At 40.3% G+C, this 16,563-nt stretch overlaps 2 protein-coding genes across 6 annotated transcripts in view; both read left to right on the top strand.

Moving 5' to 3' along the window:
- PPP6C (protein phosphatase 6 catalytic subunit) overlaps window positions 1–11,851 on the top strand; it is a 36,628-nt gene extending 24,777 nt beyond the window's left edge. Inside the window, exons 4-7 of the mRNA XM_004757333.3 lie at window positions 786–927; window positions 5,860–5,939; window positions 6,112–6,321; window positions 8,572–11,851. Of these exons, the coding sequence (XP_004757390.1) occupies window positions 786–927; window positions 5,860–5,939; window positions 6,112–6,321; window positions 8,572–8,820 (681 nt within the window). The 3' untranslated portion in view covers window positions 8,821–11,851. The remainder of the gene's footprint in view (window positions 1–785; window positions 928–5,859; window positions 5,940–6,111; window positions 6,322–8,571) is intronic.
- A 2,868-nt stretch (window positions 11,852–14,719) lies between these two features.
- SCAI (suppressor of cancer cell invasion) overlaps window positions 14,720–16,563 on the top strand; it is a 134,238-nt gene continuing 132,394 nt past the window's right edge. The window contains exons 1-2 of one of the 5 annotated variants that reach the window (XR_006607432.1): window positions 14,720–14,997; window positions 15,713–15,757. Coding sequence is in view for 2 of the 5 variants with exons in the window: in XM_045082384.1 (XP_044938319.1) it covers window positions 14,945–14,997; window positions 15,713–15,757 (98 nt within the window). In the remaining 3 variants the exon portion in view is untranslated. Of the gene's footprint in view, window positions 14,998–15,712; window positions 15,758–16,563 lie in introns of those variants that run through there. The other 4 variants (XR_006607431.1, XM_045082384.1, XM_045082382.1 and 1 more) reach the window with 4 other exon arrangements.

Here is a 16,563-nt window from a genome sequence, read left to right as displayed (position 1 = left end):
TTGAGAATTTATTTTCATCTGTTACCATTCTGTGGATTGATGAATATGTACACATACACATTTGCTATTTAAGGGAGATATTTGCTTACTTTGCTTTTGGAATGTAATGTTACTGTTGAATTTTTCCTAAATCCTATCATTTTCCTTCCTTTTAAAGGTTTCTGGGTCACTTTCCTGTTCTTTTAGCTGTTTTCCTATTGATCTAACATTGTTCCAACTAAAACATTAATGGGAAGTATAAATAGTATGGCTTTACAAGCAGTTGTTAGATGCACAGCTGAACCTAGAACACTGTTTTAATTACCGTATCTGCTTTTACAAGAACACTATCTCTTCAGATTGGGGTTGTGAGTTTGAGCCCCATGTTGCGTATAGAGATTACTTAAATAAATAAATATTTTAAAATAATAGAGTGGTTTTTGAAATTTATTTTAAAATTTTATTTATTTTAAAATTTTTGATTCACATATGACCTTTTAGCAACATCTGCTAATGTAGGTAATAGAGAATTGGAAAAATGGTGGTTTTGTAGGGAAGATCCTTGAGAGACTTGCACAGCAGATTCCTGTAGGCCTCCTGAATCATAAGACAAGCACATTTAGTAGAGACTGCTCGTTTACTTTGATTTGAGTTTTTTTGTTAAAACCTAGTGTCCAAGTAATTCAACATGTGACTCTTCGTTTTTGTTACTTTTGACTGTGTCTCTCGGTTTGTACATTTAGGTGTAATTTTAAAAAATATTATTGCTATTATATTGTTTCTAACTTTAAGTTTTTACTTTACAGGGTGATTTTGTAGACAGAGGTTACTATAGTTTGGAGACCTTCACTTACCTTCTTGCACTAAAGGCTAAATGGCCTGATCGTATTACACTTTTGCGAGGAAATCATGAGAGTAGACAGATAACACAGGTGTATGGATTTTATGGTAAGACTTTCTGTTTCTCTGATTCTGAATATTGTTTTACTTTCCTCTTTGGGAGAAAAGCCATGCAAGTCATACATGTGTTTTACAGTAAAATTAGAAATACAGATCATCGTTTTCCACTTTCTCAACCGGGCACTCTTCCCTCTTCCCCCAGTCAGTTGAGAACCTTACCATGGAGTGAGAACTATTTTTAACTTTTTAGTGTACATTGTCCTAGATCATTGCCTCCAAGTGTAGTCCTCCGTTTACCTCAAATGAATCATTAGGAGTGCTTGTTTAAAAGGTACATTGCCAGGACCCCACTGAAAACCTTTTGTGGTGGGAATCCTAGAATCTGCTGAATGTGAATGTTCTATGCTTCAAAGTTTGAGAGTGTGTGTGTGTGTGTGTGTGTGTGTGTAAACATATTTGTGTGTTTTTTCCACTTAATGCCACCAGCCTTTCTTCACTTCAGTGATGTTGTTTTTATAGCTGCATTGCGTTACACTGTATGGATGTATTATAATTGATTAAACCTGTATCTTTACCATTGGACATTGATATTGTTTGTTTGTTTTAAAGATTTTATTTATTTGACAGACAGAGATCACAAGTAGGCAGAGAGGCAGGCAGTGGGGGTGGGGGGAGGCAGGCTCCCTGCTTAGCAGAGAGCCCAGTGTGGGGCTTGATCCCAGGACCCTGGGATCATGACCTGAGCCGAAGGCAGAGGCTTTAACCCACTGAGCCACCCAGGCGTCCCTGGAATTGTTTTTAAGGTGCTCTTATACACATCGCTGAATGAATATTCTTTTTACATGTGTTTAATATTGTATGTGTATAATATATATAATTACGTATGTATGTATATGTGTATATTTCTTATCTATCTGCTCCATCCAGAGAATGCTAGAACCTGAGGGGTCAGAAATGGAACTTAACGTTTAAAAGCAAAATATCTGCTTCTTTCAAACTTTTATATGGTTGAAAGTTTTTAAAAATGTGGTAAGAAAAGAAAAATGAGGTCAGAGTGGTGTTGGAAAAATTGGACAGCCACATGCAGAAGAATGAAACTGGACCATTTCCTTACACCACACACAAAAGTAGACTCCAAATGGATGAAAGACCTCACTGTGAGACAGGAGTCCATCAAAATCCTTGAGGACAACACAGGCAGCAACCTCTTCGACCTCAGCTGCAGCAACTTCTTCCTAGAAACATTGCCAAAGGCAAGGGAAGCAAGGGCAAAAATGAACTATTGGGACTTCATCAAGATCAAAAGCTTTTGCGCAGCAAAGGAAACAGTCAACAAAACCAAAATACAACTGACAGAATGGGAGAAGATATTTCAAATGACATATCAGATAAAGGGCTAGTATCCAAAATCTATAAAGAACTTATCAAACTCAACACCCAAAGAACAAATAATCCAGTCAAGAAATGGGCAGAGGACATGAACAGACATTTCTGCAGAGAAGACATCTGGATGGCCAACAGACACATGAAAAGTGCTCAACGTCACTTGGAATCAGGGAAATACAAATCAAAACCACAGTGAGATACCACCTCACACCAGTCAGAATGGCTAAAATTAACAAGTCAGGAAACAACAGATGTTGGCGAGGACACAGAGAAAGGGGAACCCTCCTACACTGTTGGTGGAAATGCAAGCTGGTGCAGCCATTCTGGAAAACAGTATGGAGGTTCCTTAAAAAGTTGAAAATAGAGCTACCTAACGATCCAGCAATCACACTACTGGGTATTTAAAGATACAAATGTAGTGATCTGAAGGGGCACGTGCATCTGAATGTTTATAGCAGCAATGTCCACAGTAGCCAAACTATGGAAAGAACATAGATGTCCATCAACAGATGGACAATTATCATATGATATCTCTGATATGAGGAATTTGAGAGGCAGAGCGGAGGGTTGTGGGACGTAGGGAGGGAAAAAATGAAATAGGATGCGATCAGGAAGGAGAAAAACTGTAAGAGATTCTTAATCTCACAAAACAAACTGAGGGTCTCTGGGGAGTGGGGCGTAGGGATACGGTGGCTGGGTTATGGGCATTGGGGAGGATATATTCTATGGTGAGTGCTGTGAAATGTGTAAGCCTGATGATTCACAGACTTGAACCCTTGGGGCAAATAATACATTATATGTTAATACAAAAAACTTTTTTAAAAAATGAGGTTAGGAAGCTCTTTGAAGGAGATGGCAGAACTGTTGAGATTATTAACATGAATTTTCCTTAAGCCTAATTGAGGCAGATATTGAGATATTTGGAAATATTAATTTCATAACCCTTTATTTTTATTTTTTTAGATTTTATTTATTTGACAGAGAACATAAGTAGGCAGAGAGGCAGGTAGAGGGAAAGAGGGAGAGGAAGGGAAGCAGGCTCCTTGCCAAGGAGAGAGCCCAATGCGGGGCTCAGTCCCAGCACCCTGGGATCATGACCTGAGCTGAAGGCAGAGGCTTTAACCCACTGAGCCATCCAGGTGCCCCAGCCCTTTAGTTTTAGATCTTATATTTTGGATTCTTCTCTGTCATAACAAAGATAAGGTAAGCTCTCTCTCTCTTTCTCTCTCTTTTTTTTTTTTTTTGTAAGCCATTATCAATTACTAAACTGAGAAATTTTTATCATTTATGATTTATTTATATATTTAAAGATTTTATTTATTTGACACAGAGAGAGAGAGAGAGAGAGACAGCGAGAGAAGGAACATAAGTGGGGGCAGTGGGAAAGGAAGAAGCAGGCTTCCTGATAAGCAGAGAGCCCGATGAGAGGCTCTATTCCAGGACCCTGGGATCAGGACCCGAGCCCAAGGCAGCCGCTTAATGACTGACCCACCCAGGCACCCTGATAATTTATGATTTATGTAACTTTGTTTATAGTAATTGAAAAGTTAGATGGCTAATATTTGTTTCTTTTTTACAAGTTACTTCTGATTTTCACTCACAAAATACCAAGTATCATTTAAAATAAATGTTTTTGATTTTTTTTGGTAAGATTTTATTTAGTTATTTGACAGAGAGAAATCACAAGTAGGCAGAGAGGCAGGTGGGGGGGGGGGGAAGCAGGCTCCCTGCCGAGCAGAGAGCCCGATTCAGGACTCGATCCCAGGACCCTGAGATCATGACCTGAGCCGAAGGCAGAGGCCTAACCCATTGAGCCACCCAGGCTCCTGAAGTTTTTTATTCTTTTGCAAAATAGTCAGTAGTTTGGATAGTACAATACTGTGGTGTTAACTTAGTTAAGATTGAGATTAAGGGGCACCTGGATGGCTCAGTGGGTTAAGCCTCTGCCTTCGGCTCAGGTCATGATCCCAGGGTCCTGGTATCGAGTCCCATATCAGGCTCTCTGCTCGGCAGGGAGCCTGCTTCCCACCCCCCACCTCTGTATGTCTCTCTCGTGATTTTTCTCTCTCTCTGTCAGATAAAGAAATAGAATCATCACAAAAAAATTAACAAAAAAAGATTAAGATTAAGATAAAGTTGAGATTAATATTATATTATTAATATTATAATTACATCCCAAAATTTGACCCACATTTATCAATGTAGGACAAAGGGATAAAGGGGGAGAGGAAAGAGGACTTTTTATTTTTAATTTTAATTTTTTAAAGATTTTATTTATTTGTCAGAGACAGAGCACAAGCAGAGGGAGTGGTAGATAGAGGGAAAAGCAGGCTCCCCACTGACAAAGGAACCCTATGCGGGACTTGATCCCAGGACCCTGGGATCATGACCTGAGCCAAAGGCAGATGCTGACCTGAGCCAAAGGCAGATGCTTTCCTGAGTGAGCCACAGAGGCATCCAAAAGAGGACGTTTTAATCAAGATACCTTGACTGAAGAAAATGACAACAGTACAACATCTAGGATTGAATTCTCTTGTTCTCAAGCTGTGCTGGTCTGTTATTTTGTTTAATAAAAGGAAGACCACTAGCTTCTCAGGCGGGAGATAATTTTAGTTATCATGGAAGTTAACATTGATTTTAAAGTAGTAAAAAAGTCCATATATAGCTATTAACTATATTGAGCATTCAGTTCACACTGATAGACACATACTGATCAATTATTGTGAACCAAACGCTTTGCATTTGTATAAAGATGAAGAAGACAAGATTCTTGCCTGCAAGCTCAGCCCAACGTTAGTGCTCTCATGACAGGTTTACTTAAGGATCCTGCTTCACACATAGAGGTAATTTAGAAAATCATGAGGCTTCACCATACCCCATAGTCTTCTGTAGTATTTTCAATTGTACTTACAGCAATAGTGATGTGTCAGGTTTTGTTTTTTTTTTAACTAAGGAAGAAGTCAAACGGAACTTCCATGATATTAATGGAAGAAGAGCCCTATATCCTATTAACTGTTGTAGACAACAGAGAAATTGTTCAGCTGGGAATATTTCAGAACCTGATTGGCGGTCTGTCTCCAGTGATGACTGCAGGTGTGCTTCCTGGAGTTCAAGTATTTCATAGTGCAATTTGCAGAAAATCTTAAAAGAGACAACTTAGGCCTGAGAAATGTTGAGATAGGCATCTCCAATGCTCCTATAATTAAGGGTCCTCTGATTTGTTTGATCATCCTACTAGAGTAAGGTGGTCACATTAAATAAATTACTCTGACAGAATTGTTCAGTATGAATAAATAATAAGCCAAAGCATTTGTTTTGGGTTGTATGAATTTAATAGTTAGCTCTTTCTGATCATAGCATTTTGATCAATAACTTGAGCTGCTTTCTAGGGGCACTTCTGGAATGAAAAGCAGGACCACATGCTTAGATTAGTTGAACACAAGTCTTCTTCATGGCTCTACGTGGAAGACCTACCAGGTTATAGCTTGCCATCCTAGTTTAATTTAAACTTCTTTAGTATTGGGTGCATTCTTCATTTTTATTGGCAGCTTTAGAACTTCACACTAATGAGAAACTCTTCTGTTTATTTCACAGATGAGTGCCAAACCAAATATGGAAATGCTAATGCCTGGAGATACTGTACCAAAGTTTTCGACATGCTCACAGTAGCAGCTGTAAGTTTATGTAAATCTTTGTAAAACCTCAAGTATTTTCCTGTCAGTAACCCTTTGCATACTCTTATCCAATTGCCATCTCAGTTATATTGACATCATTAACACTCATTGATGAATTTAGATATGACTGAGTTTATCATTATGCTTTCAACTCTGTTATCCTTTTTGCTAGTTAATAGATGAGCAGATTTTGTGTGTTCATGGTGGTTTATCTCCTGATATCAAAACACTGGATCAAATTCGAACCATTGAACGGAATCAGGAAATTCCTCATAAAGGAGCATTTTGTGATCTGGTTTGGTCAGATCCTGAAGATGTGGATACTTGGGCCATCAGTCCCCGAGGAGCAGGTTGGCTTTTTGGCGCAAAGGTCACAAATGAGGTAAAGCCAATATTTTTGAAAAATGGCTTGTTGGTTGCTAATGGACTACTTAAAGAACTATGGTGACTATAGATAACAACCTTCTTTTTCTCATCTAATTCATCATCTATGTCTTTCCTTACTGGTTAGATGAGATGACATAATGAAAGCACCTCCTTCAGTATCCGTCTGCTAATACGTATAAAATAGATGTTTCTTTCTTTTTTCTTTTTTTTCAAATATTGCAATTAATTATTATAATAGCAAGGGCAAGATAGGTCATATACATATATGTGTGTGTGTATGTATATATATGTATATATATATAAAAATTTTTTTTTAAAGATTTTATTTATTTATTTGACAGAGAGAGATCATAAGTAGGCAGAGGGGCAGGCAGCGAGAGAGGAGGAAGCAGGCTCCCTGCTGAGCGGAGAGTCTGATGTGGGGCTCGATCCCAGGACCCTGAGATCATGACCTGAGCCGAAGGCAGTGGCTTAACCCACTGAGCCACCCAGGCGCCCCTATAAATTTTTAAAAAGATTTATTTACTTATTTGTCAGAGAGAGCAAGAGCAAGAGAGGGAGCACAAGCAGGGAGAATAGCAGGCAGAGGCAGAAGTAGGCTCCCTGCTGAGCAAGGAGCCCAGTGTAGGTAGGACTTAGTCCCAGGACCCTGGGATCATGACCTGCTGAAGGCAGAGGCTCAGCTGACTGAGCTACCAAGGCATCCCTGTATATAAAAATTTTTAATATATATTTTCAATTTAGATTAATTGATATAAAGCAGTGTATTAGTTTTAGATGCACAACATGATGATTTGATAGATATAGCTATATCTATCTATGTATCTATATATAGCGAAAGTCCAACTTTTGAAGTTCAGCTGTTTTGTTTTGTTTTTTTTTTTAAGATTTTATTTTTCTTTATTTGTCAGAGAGCGAGCGTACAGGCAGGCAGAGTGGCAGGCAGAGGCAGAGGGAGAAGCAAGCTCCCTGCTGAGCAAGGAGCCTGATGTGCCAGGACACCAGGATCACCACCCAAGCTGAAGGCAAATGCTTAACTGACTGAGCCACCCAAGCATCCCTCAGCTGTTTTTAATTTAAAAACAAACACACACAGGGGCGCCTGGGTGGCTCAGTGGGTTAAGCCGCTGTCTTCGGCTCAGGTCATGATCTCAGGGTCCTGGGATCGAGTCCCGCATCGGGCTCTCTGCTTGGCAGGGAGCCTGCTTCCTCCTCTCTCTCTCTGCCTGCCTCTGTGCCTCTATGCCTACTTGTGATCTCTGTCAAATAAATAAATAAAATCTTTAAAAAACACACACACACACACACACACACACACACACACACATTATATATGGACATAGGGATGAGTTTATATTGGGAAGTAATCCAGCACAAAGGAATTAGAGAGTTAGGTTCAACATAATTTAGGTTAATTATTTATGTGCTCTGACCCTCTGTTTCCTTAAGTTACAAAAGAAGAATAAATCTCAGAATTCTTATAAGAACCATACTAAACCCTCAGTAAATGATAAATATGGATAGCAACATATTTTTCCATTATCCTATAAAAACTTTATTTCATATCTAATACTGCTTACAGAACACTTCCAAAAATTTCTTTTTTTTTTTTTTTTAAAATTTCAGATTTTATTTATTTATTTGACAGACAGAGATCACAAGCAGGCAGAGAGGCAGGCAGAGAGAGAGGAGGTAGCAGGCTCCCTGCTGAGCAGAGAGCCTGCTGCGGGGCTCAATCCCAGATCACTGGGATCATGACCTAAGCTGAAGGCAGAGGCCTTAACCCACTGAGCCACCCAGGCACTCCTCTTCCAGAAATTTCTAATAAATTATGTGACTGTGTGATTTCTATAACTTAAGTCAAAGCAGCTCTGTACTTTTGGAAGTAGGGGGATGACCAGTAGAGTAGGTTCTATAATCATGAGAACTTTAGTAGTAAAAGGATTTATCTTTTTTATTTATTTATTTGTTTGTTTATTTTAGAGGGGGAAGGGGTTGGGCAAGGGGAGAGAGAATCTTAAGCAGGCTCCACTGTCCAGTGTGGAGCCATACGAGGGCCTTGATCTCACAACCCTGAAATCATTACCTGAGCCAAAACCAAGAGTTGGGTGCTTAACTGACTGAGCTACCCAGGCACCCCTATACTTTATGTAAATCTTATTTTCGTGTGTGTGTGTGCATAAAATATATAGCATGATTTTTCTTAAGTGTGCTAGATACTTAACAAAACCTTTCTAAATTGCAGTTTGTTCATATCAACAACTTAAAACTCATCTGCAGAGCACACCAACTAGTGCACGAAGGCTATAAATTTATGTTTGATGAGAAGCTTGTAACAGTATGGTCTGCTCCTAATTACTGCTATCGTTGTGGAAATATTGCTTCGATCATGGTCTTCAAAGATGTAAATACAAGAGAACCAAAGTTATTCCGGGCAGTTCCAGATTCAGAACGTGTTATTCCTCCCAGAACAACGACGCCGTATTTCCTTTGAGGCCTTCGCCCATCCTGCTGACCCATTTTTCCTCCCTCTTCTTACCCCAACTTTCGTGTATTACCCTCTACAATATACTTTTTATCGAGCACTTTGCTGCTGAAATGCTGCCTCTTGCCTTTTTTTTTTTTTTTAATTTTAAATTATCTAAATTTATTGTTTGTTCTGGTGTCTATAGCAATGTTTTTCTATCAGTTTTCTCCCCCATCCCATCCCCACCTTGGACTCATTTGAGAAGACTTGAGAAATGTCTTAATACTCTCACACTGCTGCATGTAGCTCTTGCTTATTTACTGGTCTGGGGGAAACAGGATGTGTTTCCTCTTTTTTTAAAAAGCCAATTGACAGAACAGACTACCCCGAAATGCTCCTCCTTTTGTATCATTCAGGCTTTTGTTTTAGTTTGGTAAGTTTTAAGAAATTTCAGCAGCAAAGTTGTTATTCAGTGGGCACGATGGACTGCAAATGCCTCGAGTTATGTATACCTGTCCCAGCTGTAAACTTCATTGTCCTTTGTTGGATGATATTTTAAATGGATATAAAATAAATTGGTCTAAAGGGCTGCCCTCCTTGTTGTGTTTTTAAATTTTAGTTAAAACTGCTATAGCTTATGACTTTGTACAGTAAGATAATTGTATTGATCTTTTTTCAGATTCCTTGTATTTTTTAATAAAGTAATCTTAAATAAAACCCAGATAGGTTAAAGTGTTAGAAATTTTAAACAGCTTACATTGTTAGTTTAAAGTTATTCTCCCCCCCCACCCCCCAAATCAGAGTTTTTGACCCTTTGGTTATTGAGTTTAAAACTTCAACTGAAATTCAGTACTATTTATTTAAAAAAATAAAAATCACTAAACTGTGCCTAAAGAACATAACTGCCATATTAATGTTTTGGTTTATATTCTCTATAGTAATAGAAAAACATTTAATACTTGTAATGCTGATGTGTTCATTTGATACCAGTTAAGTAGAATGTGATCGATCCAGTTTACAATCTATCATGAGTATCATTAAGTAAAATCTGTGTACTTTTCGATAGGAATCATTCTCCTCTTGCTGTAACACTTGACCTTAACTTTTAGAAAGTGTTCATTTTTTAACTGCAACTGGAAAGGTTGAAAAGTCAGGACTCTTGTATTTGTGAACTGTAATTTGAAGCAAATTTTAAAAAGTGTAGAAAGAAACAAATTGTCCTATTTTGTAAAGGTCTGTGATACCGTGTTTCGGCTTTGTGTAAGTAATTTGAATATCCAAAGGGTGTGATGATCAGTTCTTTATATGCAACTGTCCACTTAATAAGGACAAGTGTTCCAGTGTCTATTATGACTGTGGTCATAAATGATGTTGGAATTCACTATTTTGTGAAATAGTTGGTATCCCTTTACTACTATAATTAATTTTTGTCATTCCAGGAAATCTTTGTGAAGCCAGCCAATTAATAAAGCACTTTAGTATCTGTTCAGGTAGTTTTGAAAACCAACTTTTCCCCTTCAGGATAAGAACTTCCAGGTTACCTAAAAATGCAATAAAAATCTTTATAGTCTAAGCTTCTTGGCACATAATTTTTCATCAGGGTTTTTCTTTTATTAAATGAGCACAATAATATTTTGATTTTTATTTTCTGCAACCACCTAGCTCCTTGTTTAGTTTTTAATTGTATAGCTATTATGAAAGAAGTGGCTAAGACATTTGCTGCACACACTTGAACTGTTGGGTCAGTAGCTTTGTGTTACTGCCCTGACCCCAGTGTAATTCAGGGGGAAAGGTATTTTTTATCTTACAGGGATATGTAGCTATGTATTTTACTAATTGTGAAACACTGGAAATTAATGATGCAGACAACTTGGTGTGGTCTTGAACAGCTCTCTGCAGTGTTTTTTTCTGTTACCATAAATTGTATTTAAGTGCTTGCTCTCCTCTGCTTTTAAGTTGTACCAATAAAATCGGTAACCTCAGCCCTCCCTTCCCATTTGACACTCCTTAGCTTAGAACGATGTAGTTGTTTTAGTTATCCCTGTAATGTGACCTTTATTTTTAAGTCATGGTGTACTGCATTTGTTTGTCACTAGTTGGGCATGTGCCAATAATATTCTGTCCATTCCTTAACTGCCATCTCTATTTTGTCTGATTTTTTTTTTTCTCTTCAGCTGAGTAATGGCTTTTTTGCATGAAAAGAATAGTTTTTACTATTAGACATGTAAAGGGAAGAGAGAGTGAATGTATTGGACTTTGTAAGCCTAAAAGGAACATTTGGATCCCTCTACTAAATAAGGGCTATGTACGATATAGAGTAATCATGTAGTGGAAGATACTTGGAAGTCATAGATTTGTAGGCAGGAGGCTCTGTTACTCCCTGTATGTAGGCTGAATGTAAAATCCTTTATGTTGTATTAATGGGGGTAATAACTATTTTTATTTGCTGATGATAATACTTGGTTTCTAATAAAGTGTCCTAGGCTCTAGTGAGAACTGTCTACTTTTAATTGCCAATTACTCCCTTTCCCTTTTCCTGATATGCTCTTGGCTAGCTTTTTATAGGTTAATGCTTTTTCCTGAAATATCTCACTACTTTAAATGTGTTCATTTGGGTGTGATCCTAAAAAGTCTGGATCAAGAGCACATCTGATATGCAACCTGCATCAGCTCCTGTTCCATCTGGATGACCAGAACTGTTGGAAGATTGTGACGTCTTAAACCCTGGGTTTTGCTTTTGAAATAAGGTTTGAAATATTGTTCATTGCATTCAGATTGGTGTGTTTCTGCTTTGTAAGCCCAACACCAGGTTTTGAAAATGCCTGTATTGCGAAAGCAAATCTGAACTCTTTCTGAGCCTCTTTCGTTGTCAGAAATAGAATTGCTTTCCATCAGCCTCCAGAAAATTGTGTATCTGGAGTTGAAGAGATTTAACAGCACGGATCCAGATTTTTAAATGTAATTGTTTTTAAATGCTAATGTTTGTAAAGCACCTTCAGTTCCTTGGATGAAAGGTGCTATATTCTCTCAGTGTAAATTAATAAAAAGATTGTAGGAAGTTTGTCAGAAACTTTTATCTAATGCATAGTCTGTAGCCTGTCCCGACAAGTTAGCATTTTATATAACACAATTTAAATTAAAAAATGCTTATTCCTTCACTTGGTTGCTTGACTAGTAAACAGAAGTGAAACTTTCTCTTGTTCTGCATTTGACTTTGAGCTAAGTGTTCTAGTTCTTTAAAGGCAAGTTTCATTGTTATGTCCTGGACCCAGTGCCCAGAACCATGCATCATGAGATCATCCCAACCCTTTCAATTATATGTGTACAGTGCGCCTTCATGCTGATGAATATACAGTAGTAAAACACCAAAAAGCATTTGGAAATTCCCCTGGTGTGGTGCCAGACACAGTAGCTGCCGGGGGGAATGTTTGTTCCTTATTCTCCTCCTCTTAATTTTCTATTTCCTTATCAGTCAGTTGGTGATTGCCTTTCTTACCCTCATGAGAGATTATGCTGGCTTGGATCACTCAAATATTTCCTTTATTCAAATTGCATGAAATTTATGAGGAATTTTTTGTGTGTATCAACAAGAATACTTGCTACATAAGTATATTCCACTAAATCCCTAGACACCCACTATTGTTCTCAGCACTCTGTTTTTGTGTATAAATGGGAATGAGATCTAAAAGAGTGCATGGAGGCATTATGGAATAGTGTATAGAATATAGGCTCTGGGATCAGATCTTAGGTAAAAAACCCAGCTCTGCCAGGCAGTAATAGCTAACTTAGGTAAGTGCCGTATGTGCCCTATTTTGTCTTTACCTTTGCCATGGTTCTATGACTGTATTACCTGTCCCCACCTCCCACCCCCTGTCCCCCTTCAGATGAAGGAACAGATTTAGGATAGGTAACTTTGCCAAGGTTGCATAGGAGAGCTGGAACTTGAACCTCTTTAGGGCATATGAGAATACATCTTAAACCCTCTTAAGCCATCTTACGCAGTATTGGTTATTGTAGCTGTGTGACACTGTGTGAATTGGGTTCTCTGGATCTTAAAATTCTGTGTCTAAAATAGAGAGTACCATACAGAGTTGATCTCAGGATTAAAAATAGCACATATAAAGTACCCAGTCCCTGGCCCAAAGCTGCCATTTATTGAGGGCTCATTCTAATATATCATTTTAATTAAATGTAGGTGGGAAGTAAGAATAATTTAAGGTAATATATAATTGCTGATACAGTGTAGCTTATGAAAGTACAACAAATTTGGAGAAGAAAGTGATCTAGAATGGAGTAATTGGGAAAGCTTAAAAGAAGTTTGAATTAAATGTGAACAAGAATGGTGGGATGTACATTTCTTATTTAGTAAAAACACAGAAGCAGAGATTATTAGAACTTGCATATGACATGAAGATAGGACTTGAGGGTGCCCCTTGGGAAGGTTTAAGAAATGAATGCACAGCTCTATTGGCAGAACCAGTTATCAGGAGTTGGCCAGTTATGAAAGATCTTGAAAACCACACAGAATTTTAATCCCTGTTTTTAAGAAATGTAATAAGTGATATTTCAAAATTAGTCTTCTAGTGAGTTGATGGCCCTTCCCACCAGGACTCCCATTCCACCTGCCACACTCTTGTCTGACAAATTATTCTGTCCCCCCTTTTCTGATTTGGTTGAGATCAAGGCTGTTCACAGTTTGGTGATTTGGGGATTACATAAAATGTTAATTATGGGAACCAACAGACGTTCAACAACATTTTTTCCCTTGTCAAAGCCATTTAAGAACCCCCGGTACAATTTGTCATCATTATTTCATAGAAGGAATGTCATTTTTAACATGAAAGATGTAAAAAGAGCCATCTCATAATAAAAGTCCTTTCTGTCAAATAAATTCGGTTTTGTGAAAAACTAGTATCCTAATTTCTGCCATTTGTGAGGGCTAGTGAGAGATTTGTCCTCAGTGTGCTGATGTGATCTACTCTAGGTTGTCACATTATTGATGCATAAAAACATTTTCTAATAAAAAGGTAATAGCAAAAGAAAGTTTGGTGCCTCCTCCCAGTTTCAAATAGATGCCAAGGATCTACCAAAAACAAACACCTGTTCATGTGGAATGTGGAGAGGCTGTAGAATACATTAAAGGAAGAATTTTATATGTTAATGAGCTGTGTCTTCAAGGATGGCCCTATTAAAGTATAAGAGGAACAATAACTTACACTGTGCCTATGTGCTGAAAGTATTGCGTATTTAGGTCTGTCAACAATAAAAATGCAGTGAAATTTATTTTTAAATTGATTAACTGGCATTTAATTTACGATCATCTGCAGTATCACAGGATGGTTAGCACACACTCGAGGATCAATTCTACTTAGTCCTTCCAAAATGGAACACACTGCTTTTAGTTATGGCATCAATTCTGTTTGCAGTGATGATTTTTCTTTCATGGCAATTTTTTTCTTGCTTTCTTGGAAAGCTTGCCCACAAGCTTGTGATCTTTTCTTCAGAGAACTGAGCATCTGAAACATGCTTTATTTTGGTAGATTCTTGCAGTTTTCTTGCTGGATCCTCTATCAAGGGTATCTGTGAGCTGTGAGACCGTTTCAGCATGATGTAGAGTCAGGGACCGCATCGAGGTGGTTCAAAATGAAGCTCCTTCTGGAGAGTTACCGCACTGTTGCACCTGCCAGAGTTTGGGAAATTGCAGTGCTTGGCTCTTGGTCTTGGCGTGGTGCAGTGTTGGGGGGCGCCAGCAGGTGTGTGGAATGCAGGACGCAGAGCCAGGAGAACCTGCCGGCAGGTGTCTGGCGCCTGAGATGCAGTTTCTACTTTCCAGCGCACGGTGGCGCTTGGGTCTCCCCTGCCCTACTAGCAATCTCTAAGGCACCTCCGCCGCCACCTGCAGTCTCAACCAAACCTAGGTGGCGGGATGTGACGGCCTGCGCGTCCAATCGACTGCTAGGCTTTCGGCCACACTACAGCTCTAGCCAATGGGAGTCGGGGAGAGGCGCGGTGGAGGCGGGCCCCGCGGCATGCCAGGCAGAGGCGCGAGGCCCTCCTCCCGCCTCTCCGCCTACTCCAGCCTCCGCCGCCTCAGCTTCCCGAGCGAGCCCTGCGGCCGCCGGAGCAGCTCCCGCGGCGGAGCAGGAGCCGGATGGTCAGAGGAGCCCGGCAGCCCCAGCAGCCGCGGAGTCGCCTGGCCCCCAGGTGGGGCGGGAGCTGGGTCGAGGTCGGGGTTGGGGATGGGGTGGGGGCGCGGGAGCGGGCCCAGGGGCCGTGAAGCATTCGGGGCTCCAAGACGGGAGGGGCGGGGGGTTCAGGCTGAGTGGGGGGGGGGGCCTCGGGGGCGTCCAGGGACGCGGGAGTGGGCTGGGCGGCGATCGCATCCTCGAGGCCGGACGTGAGGGGCGTGTGAGGGAAGGGACGCCGAGGGGTGAGGCTGGGGGCGCCGGACCGGGAGGGGCAGGGTGCGCGCGCCCCGTGGACGGGCCGTGGAATGCGGGGGGCGCGGGGCCTGGAGGGGCGGGGCTCGGAGGGGCAGTGCACGCTCGGGAGGGGGTGGGCACGGGAAAGGGGAGGTCGGAGGGGCTTGCGGGGGTGACGAGGCAGACAATGAGTAGGTGGAGGTGGGTGGTTTTGGGGAGTGGGGCTGTGACGAATAGGAGCTGAGGATGGAGTGAGGGACTAGCAGGGAGTGCAGGGTTTGGGCAGAGCAGACATTGGGGGAACCGTGAGTCCCAGGGTTGCATGGTCTTGGTAAATAGGGGAAACAGAGCATCAGGCGTTTGTAAGGTCAGGTATGAGCTTAGCGAGCCTATGGTCCTAGAGGGTGGTACACTGAGTTTTCGACTGGCACAGTAGGACCAGGAGATGTGTTCTTGTATGTTACTTTTAGTTATCATCTTATTTGTTTGGTTTGTAGACTGACTGGCACAGTGGAGAAACCACCTCGAAAACGGAAAAGCAGGTAAGTCAAAATGCCTTTCTGTGTTGCTTCGTGTTTTTCCATTTGCTTAGCTACACCTATGCCGTACTGCATAGTTACATATTGTTAGTAGATGAAGTTTTTTATTTAGCTTCTTTTGTAATGAATATAACTACATGCAAGATTTTTCAGTTGAGGAGTTCAAAGTAATACCTGTACCGTGTGTGTGTGTGTGTGTGTGTGTGTAAGATTATATGGGAAAGAGACGTGGGTAATTGAGAAATCCTAGTTTTTTACGTTAGCTATAATATCAACTTCTCCACCAATTTTGTTTAAAAAGCTAGTATTTGGCGGAGGGGGGTTGGCGGCGCCTGGGTGACTCAGTTGGTGCAACATGAGACTCTTTTGATCTCAGGGTTGTGAGTTCGAGCCCCAGGTGGGGTGCAGAGATTACTTAAAAATAAGATCTTAGAAACAAAACAAAACTAATTTGGGGGCACCTGGTTGGCTTCCTTGGTAGAGTGTGCGACTCTTGATCTCAGGGTGGTGAGTTTGAGCCCCACATTGGGCATAGAGCTTGCTTTCAAAAATAATTAAAATATATTAAAAAACTAATGCTTACTTAATGTCTCCTGTGTGCCCAGTACCATGTGCAAGTGCTTTATATGTATCATCTTCTGCAATCTTGAAACTCCCCAAGGAAGTATGTACTGTTACCACAATTTTGCAGAAGAGGAAACTGAGGCCCAAATCACTCATCTAATAAATAATGGAGCCCACATCTGAATCCAGGCAATCTGACTCCAGAGCTTGGGCTCTTAACCATTATACTGTAATGCCTCTAATAA

The sequence above is a fragment of the Mustela putorius genome, unplaced genomic scaffold (genome assembly GCF_011764305.1).
Source record: "Mustela putorius furo isolate JIRA1106 unplaced genomic scaffold, ASM1176430v1.1 tig00000596_pilon_pilon_pilon, whole genome shotgun sequence".
Taxonomy (NCBI): domain Eukaryota; kingdom Metazoa; phylum Chordata; class Mammalia; order Carnivora; family Mustelidae; genus Mustela; species Mustela putorius.
Note: the sequence above shows the minus strand (reverse complement) of the source record. Positions and strands in the feature narration are given on the sequence as shown.